Source organism: Vombatus ursinus, unplaced genomic scaffold (assembly GCF_900497805.2).
Source record: "Vombatus ursinus unplaced genomic scaffold, bare-nosed wombat genome assembly UNPS02014818.1, whole genome shotgun sequence".
NCBI lineage: Eukaryota > Metazoa > Chordata > Mammalia > Diprotodontia > Vombatidae > Vombatus > Vombatus ursinus.
In genome coordinates, this window is record NW_020954596.1 from 8,458,877 (window position 1) to 8,466,890 (window position 8,014).

General features: G+C 44.0%; 1 protein-coding gene across 1 annotated transcript in view; it reads left to right on the forward strand.

The window, feature by feature from the left end:
- The window catches only part of LOC114023580, a 64,187-nt gene extending 59,373 nt beyond the window's left edge, over window positions 1-4,814 (forward strand). The window contains exons 8-9 of the mRNA XM_027836283.1: window positions 2,692-2,955; window positions 4,726-4,814. Coding sequence (XP_027692084.1) covers window positions 2,692-2,791 — 100 coding nt within the window. The 3' untranslated portion in view covers window positions 2,792-2,955; window positions 4,726-4,814. The remainder of the gene's footprint in view (window positions 1-2,691; window positions 2,956-4,725) is intronic.
- Window positions 4,815-8,014: the final 3,200 nt, after the last annotated feature.

Genomic DNA, 8,014 nt, shown 5'->3' on the forward strand with positions numbered 1-8,014 from the left:
GGTGGTGGTGGTGGTGGTGGTGGTGGTGGTGGTGGTGGTGGTGGTGGTGGTGGTGGTGGGGAGGGAGCAGGCATTTTTTGCAGTTAGGAAACTTCCTAAAGTACCTTCAGCTACATTGCCTGTGAAGGATAACTACTCAATCCCACTGTGCTAACTGTGAGGACTGGGGTGCCCCTTGGAGTACCCCTCTTGACTTGTGAGTAGAGCATACTTTACTACTCTAACCTAACATCCTTACATGAGGGGAGCCACATTATCTCTACATCTGTATTACTACCCATCCACCCCCACCCAAATAGAGCCCTGGTTAGGGCACTGACTAATGCAATGGAATTAATTTAAATGGTAGAATTTCAGGGCCCACAACAGACAGTGAGGATCTTCTTTTTTTTTTTATTCAATAAGCATTTATTATATTCCTATTTTGCACCCAGATCTATCCAAGTGCTTGCTTGGTGAGGACCTTCCTGACACCCCTCAAATGGCACCAGGTGTGTGACTGCCTGCTTCGTCAGATTTCTGAATCAGGCCCTGCTCAGGTACAGAGGTTTTCTGTCGTTTAGAATCATTATATGCAGGAGTTAGAAGATACTTTGAGATCCCTTAGTCCATATCTCCCATTTCACAGGTAAGAAGACAGAGAAGACTAAGGCTCAGAGAGATCAGATGATTAACCTAAGGTGACTCAACTACTGAGCAGCCGAGCTGGGCCCTGAGCCCAGGGACTCTGATTCTGAGGTCAGGCCTTCCCTTGGCTCTAGAGTGAGTCAGTTCTCAATTGAGGAGAACTCTGTCAGGCTACATCTCTCTCCCAGTAATAGTTACGGACCTTAGAAGTCACCAAACACAACCACAGAAGCATAGTGACTTGCTGGAGGTCGGGCAGAGGAGCAGAGGAGCAGGGGAGCAGGGAGTCAGGCCAGAGCACTTTCCACTAAAAGGCTGTCGTGTTCAGGCAAGTGGGACACAGAGGAAGTGGCTCAAACTGGCCGAAAGTTGTGGCAGAGTTACCTCGGGCCCCTGGGGAGGCCAACCCCACAGACAGCCTTCCTCCCTTTGGCCCTGGGCCCAGGCTGGAATTTTCCTTTGGATGCAAAGTGCTCTGAGGAAGAGCATAAAATGGATGACCCAGTGTTAAATTGGATTAGAATGTTACAGGCCTCACTTTCCCATGTGTGGTTTAAATTACTCTACTCTAGAAAGGCTATAAATTTCATGGTAAGTTATTAAAACTTTCTTGGCAAGCCAGGTCCCTTTGCTTTTTAAGGAAAGGCTTGCTCCAAGTCTATGAACTGATACTAGGAACTTAATTGAAGTCACCAGTGAAGATTTTAAAAAAAAGGAGTGGTAAATATGGAAGCCTCATGGAGAGCCCATCATCCCTAATGATGACCTAGTTCTTATTATGTATCAGTCCTAGATCTTTCCTTACCTGATAGGCAGTAATAACAATAATATCTGGCTATTATATAGTTAATGATCTCCAGAGACAAATTTTCTGACAGCCCCCTTGTTAGACAAACAGTACAAATTTTATCCTTATTTTACAGATGAAGAAACTGAGGCTCAGAGAGTTTAAGTGACTTTTACATGATCATAGCATTAACAGAATCATAGAATCTCAGAGCTGAAAAGGTCCTGGGATGTCATTTCATTCAGCCCATAGTTGAGCAGAAATACCCCTTACAATATCCTCAAATTGTCATCTAGACTTTTGTTGAAGAGAAGAATCCTTCCTCTTCCTAGAGGGAATTTACCTTCTGAGATAGACCATTCCACTGGTGGGTGGTTCTAATCTTTATGGTTTTTCCTCTATGTTTTTCCTACTCTGTCACTGCAACCACGCCTTGCCGCCTAGTCTTATCCTCTGAGGTCAAATGGAATAAGTCAAATCCCTCTTTCATAAAATAGCTCTTTAAAAGTGAGGTGTCACCCCTAAATTTCTTTTCTACGAGATAAACATTCCAAGTTCCTTAGACTGGTGTTCTCCTTCCCCTTACCATATTGGTTCAGCTCCAAACATAATTCAGCCCGTCAGTGTTCTTCCTAAGCTAGGGTACCAAGCACTGGACCCAATGTGCCCGGGCAGAGTACAGTGGGACTCTTACCTTGCCCCTTCTGGATACTATGCTTTTATTAATACACTGTAAAATTTCATTCATTTTTTGGTTTGCCACATCCAGATTCTGACTCCTCTTAAGCTTCTTGTTCAGTTGTGTCTGATTCTCCATGCCCCCATTTTGGGTTTTCTTGGCAGAGATAAAGGAGGGATTTGCCATTTCCTTCTCCAGCTCATTTTACAGATGAGAAAACTGAGGCAAACAGGGTTAAATGACTTTCCAAGGTCACACAGCTAGTAAGTGTCTGAGGCCAGATTTGAACTCAGGAAGAAGATAAGTCTTCCTGGCTCCAGGACTGGAGCTTTATCTACTGTACCAGCTAGCTGTGGCTCCCTGCCCCCCCCCCCAAGCTCACAGCCTATCAATACACCCAGATCTTTTTCACATGAACTCTTTACTCTATTTACTAGCTATATATCCCTTACCTTATAATTATGAAGTTAATTTTTTTGAACTGAAATATAGTACTTCTCTGTTAAATTTTACTCAATTAGATTTGGCCTATTATTTTAGCCTGTTGGACTCTGGATTCTTAGTCATCCAACCTGTTTGTTGTCTCTTCCATCTGCAGATCTGATAAGCATGCCATCTACACCTTCATCCAGAATCACGGTGGCCATCTAGTCTGTCCTATATTACTAAAAAAAGAGTCTCCTTTACAACCCACCTAATGGCCTTCGCTTGAAGACTTCCAAGGAAGAGGAACCTGTCACCTCTCAAGGTTGTCTGTTCTGCTCATGAATAGTTCTAATTGCAAGGAAGTTTCTCCTTACAAATCAAATCTAACTCTACCTGACTGCAAAGATCAAACTCATTGATAAAAGTCTTGAAAACAGTAAGTACAAGTACAGCCTTGGGCTGTTCATTAGAGACCTCCCTCCATGTTGACTTGAAAACGCATTAAGGACTTCACTTTGTATTGTTTCTCAAGAGTACTCATGATCTAAAAAGCAATGAGGTCAGTCTGGCCTGAGCTGCAGATACTAAGTGGCAGATAGAGACACAGGGAAGTGGTCTTCTCAGTCCAAGATAGTGCAGTCGAAAGAACCCTGTTCTTGGATCAGAAAGGCCTGGTTTTGAATCCTGCTTCTCTACCTTTGCTGTCCTCAGTAAATTGTTTCATCCTTCCTCAGCTGCTCTGAGGAAAACCCTTTGGAAGTCTAGAGAAACCTATCTATCCTTTCTTAGAATAATGTTTTTAAATACATAAAATAAAACCCATAGGGTTACATAGGGACCAATTATATTAAAATCCAGTTATCAAATGTTAAAGAAAACAAGGTCATGGGCCCCAAATTAAGAGTCCTTAAGGGGATGACTGAGTTTGATGACTGGCTCTAATACCAAGCAGCTGTTTGACCATGAATATACTATGTCCCCTCTCTGATCTTTGGTTTCCTCATTTGCAAAATGAGGTACTTGAACTATCTTACCTACCTCACAGGGGGCTTGTGAGGAAAATACTTTGCAACCTTTAAAGCACTAGAGAAATGGGAAATAGAGGGGCAGCTACAAGGCACAGTGGGTAGAACACCAGCCCTGGAATCAGCCAGACCAGAGTTCAGATCCAGTCTCAGACACTTGACACTTACTAGCTGTGTGACCCTGGGCAAGTCACTTAACCCCATTGCCTAGCAAAATACAAAAAAAAAAAAATGGGAATTATTCTTATTATTTCTTTAGAGATCCCTCCTTGTCTTGTTCTGTGGCCTCTAGGTCCTTGTATTTCCCAGACCTCCTGATCTGATCCCACCCCCTGCTAGCTCACTACCCGTGGCATTGTATTTGTGTTTCTCAATCTGCCCAGTGGGAACAGCCAGTCCACCAGGACGCTCTTTTGTGGGTCTGGACTGGTCTTGCTCCCACCTGAAACATGAATCCCCAGCCTTGGGATCGTGGTTGAAGGAACTGGGGATGTTTAGCCTGGGTATCAGCATCATAATTAGCGAGCAGTCACTCACAATGACCAAGCACTGCTCACCACACCAAGTCTCAATGCTGGGAGTCAGGGCAACAAAGAAATGCAAAATGTGGTGCGATTATAGATTACAGAAGGAATATGAGCACGGAGGGATCATTTTGTTATTCCTTACCTTCACAAAGTAAGAGGAAAGAACTTCTCCAGTGTTATACAGCTAATATTAATAACAATAACTCACATTTCTATGGCGCCTTAAGAGTCTCGGGAAGGTGGTTGATTTGAGTTTTATTTAGCTCTACTTTATAAAGGAGTTAACTGAGGATCCAGAGGTTAAATCACTTGCTCCAGATCATCACACGGCTACTAAGAATCAGAGCCAGGATTAGAATTCAGGTCTCTGGACTGCAAATCCAGTGCTGTCTTCCATTGTAGAGGCAGCTAGGTAGTACTGGATAAAATATTGGGCCAGGAGTGAGGTAGTCTCCAGTTCAAATACACCTTCAGATACTATTTGTGTCACCCTGGGCAAGTCACTTCACCTGTCTCAGTTCCCTCAACTGTAAAATGGGGATAATAATAGCACTTAGCCCTGAGGGCTTTGGGAGGATCAAGTGAGATAATATTTGTGCCTGGCACATGGTAGCCAGTTAACATATGTTTATTTCCTTCTTTCCTTCCTTCCAGAGAGGGAGAGACTCAAACACATCGAGACAAGAGAAAAAACAGAATGAATAATGATAGCAGAGATTCAGGAATAAACTTGGTGGTAAGAAGCAATGAGGACATTGTTTTGCGGAAGGGAAAGGCTCCCTGAGGAGGCTGGGGACCTGTGCATTCCTCACAACACTGTGAGGTTGATGGTGCAAGCATTTTTTGACTCTATTTTACAGATTCAGTTATTCAGTTCAATAGCTATTAAGCATCTAGAGTGTGTCAGGCAGTGGAGATACAAAGACAGCAATGACAGTCCTTTGTCCTCAAGGAGCTTACATTTCACTGGGGAGATAGATCACACCCACAGAAAAGTGTATTATTAGAGAATGAGGGGGGTTGGTGGGAGTGGGTGGGGGAGGCTTCTCCTGATCTGAGCCCTGCCCAGGAGGATTTTGAGAAGCACAGTTAAGGAGGGAGAACAGTCTATGTGTATCAGCACAGAGCAAAGGGAGGGTCAGATTGGGGAAGTGTCAAAAGGGGAGTTGTCAATTAGGCTGGAGCGTAGCACTCCTGAGAATAGTGGGAAATAAATATGAAGAAACTGAGAGTCAGAGATTCAGCTACTAGCAAATTCTGTCAGCTCTCTGAGCCTGAACTCTCTTATGTGCAAAATAATAATAATAATAATAATAATACCTACTACCCACCTTTTAGAGTAATGAGGAAATTACCTTGTAAATTAAAGTGCTGCAGAGCTATAAGCCACAACGATTGCATTGAAGGGATGGTATTGAAAGAGCCAAGTCTGGACTTGGAGTCCAGAGACCTGGGTTTGAATCCTGCTGATGAAGTCACTTATCCTTTCTGGGCCTCAGATGGCTTACTGGTAAAATGAGGATGACAACATTGGAATGACAGGCTGCCTCCCCTGGGGTGTGGATGGAACAAGGACTAGAACTCTTTCTCCTCTCACCATGGTGCAGACGTCTGTGTCTCTTTTCTCTTACCTAGATGATTTAGTGGGCAGCTATGTTTACAATGGATAGAGCACCTGACCTGGAGTCAGGAAGACTCATCGTCCTGAGTAAAAATCTGGTCTCAGACACTTACTAGCTCTGTGACCCTGGGCAAGTCACTTCACCCTATGTGCCTCAGTTCCTCATCTATAAAATGAGCTGGAGAAGGCAAAGCACTGAAGTATCTTTGCCAAGAAAATCCCAAATGGGACATGACTGAACAACAAAGACATTTTAGGAAGCAGCCCGGATAATTTGAATAATAACCCAGCCTAGCTATCCCGGGGGGAGGCAGGCCAGAGGAAAGATTGGGCAGAGAGGGAGTTGCTACCCCCAATTCTCTGGATCCAATGGGAAGTGCTGATATGAGCAACAAATACACCATCTGGATGTTGAGGCCTTATGCACGAGACCTGGGATGGTGGGAACCATGTGCAAAAAAAGGCTTAAAAGTAACAGTAGGTGTGTTTTAGAGCTTAAAGATTCTTTTATGACTAGTTGTTAGAGAGTTGGTTACATGGAAATGAGAGGCTGAAAATGCTGGACAGTGAAGGGGGCCAGAAATAACCTCCCCATCTACCTGATGGGAACTGGAGAGAATGGCTAGGGGTTGTAGGCAATGAGGCTGTTGTTGAGAGAACCCACCACCTTTTGGGAGCTGAGAGCAGCAGCAGCAGAGGATAATGGCAGAAGCAGCAATTGCTGACATTTGTGCCCAGAAGCAAATACCACTGTGCAGACAAGGGAGAGCACCAACATGTTGGAAGAAGCCTTGACCATCCCCAGAAAGGAGGAAAGCAGGGTACTGTTCTATTCTGTGGACTTGGGTGTGAGTCTTGTCTCCATTGGGTTACAAGGAAAACTGCTCATGTTATAAGCCTTGTGGTTCAATGTGCTTGTAAGGGAACCTGGGCACTACCACAGGAGACTGTCCTGAAGTCCCCAGATCACCTTGGTGTGAGGCCAGTAAGCCTGAGATACTTCCTAAAATGTACTTGAGCACTTTGTGCCTCTGACACAAGGGTGACATGGACAAAGAACATTTCAGGGCAGTACAGTGGAAATACTGGATTTAGTCAGAGGAGCTGTGTTCAAATCCCCACTGCCATTCAATACCTGTATGACCTTACACAAGTTATCTAACTTCTCCAGACTTCTGTTTCCTCATTTGTAAAATGGTTTTGGAGAGGTCACTCTTACAAGTGTATCTTTGTTCCTATGACCAACATTAAAGCACCATAGAAATGACTTACCCATAGTCATACAGTTAATGGCAGTGCTGAAGATTTGAGCAGGGCCCTCTGCCTCCAAGTCAAATACTTTTTCCATTACACTAGATTATATTAAACCAAGTTTAATATCCCCTGATATTAAAACTCAAATAATTGCCACTTGGGTAATTTTGATAGAAATAGCAATGCCCTCAATGTTCCCAAATTTCTGCCTCTGGGATGACCAATGTCAGAAAGTTGGGCTTAATCTTTTTAATTTAAGGCTCTGACTGAGCAGTCTGGCAATCCCCAAGACAAACTGCCAAATGCAGAATTCCTTCCTAAACTCTGTGAAGTGGCCCAGCACCTCTAGCAGTGCCATCCTGGGCCACAAGGTGGCAGGCCAAACCCGCAACTCGCCAGTTACAGCTTCAGAGCTGAGCAGAAGGAACCTTTGGAAAGATTGGCATTTTCTAAGCCACAGATGCTATTTATGAGAAAAGATCAACAGCCTGGCTCTTAAGGGCTGATGTATAAGAGAGAGAGTTCAGGAAGAACTCAGGTTCTGTTAGGCTGTGGGAGGAGGAGGGTGTGGGGGGCACTTGTAAGGGCAGGTGGCAGACACTGCAGGGCTTCCTTTCCAAGCCCAGTCCTATTTATAGGCTTGGGACTCTCTGTACAGAACAGTCTCTTCTAGTTTTCACATCATCTAGTGATGCTGTCCTTGGATTTCTGTTATGTGTATTCAAAATAAAAACTGCCCCAAGACTCGATTATAGCTGAGCCTCACCCCTTTCTTTAAAAAGGGGCTCAGGACAGAAGGTATCAAAGGGGCAGGCTTTTGGGGAGTTGGCACCGGCCTCTGGATGCTATAAGTCTGAGGCCTTTTGGAGAAAATTCCTGAGGAAGAACATTGATTTTTCACTTTGGAAAGATCCTGGAAGTCAGCACAAAGCTAGCTTGACCTCTAGACCCCTGGCCTACTCTGGAAATTTCTAGAAATTTTCTGTTTCAGGGATCCATGCCATATGTGAGCGAAAGAGAAACTGAGAGGAAGTTCTCAATAATTATAAAATAATAATAATGATAATA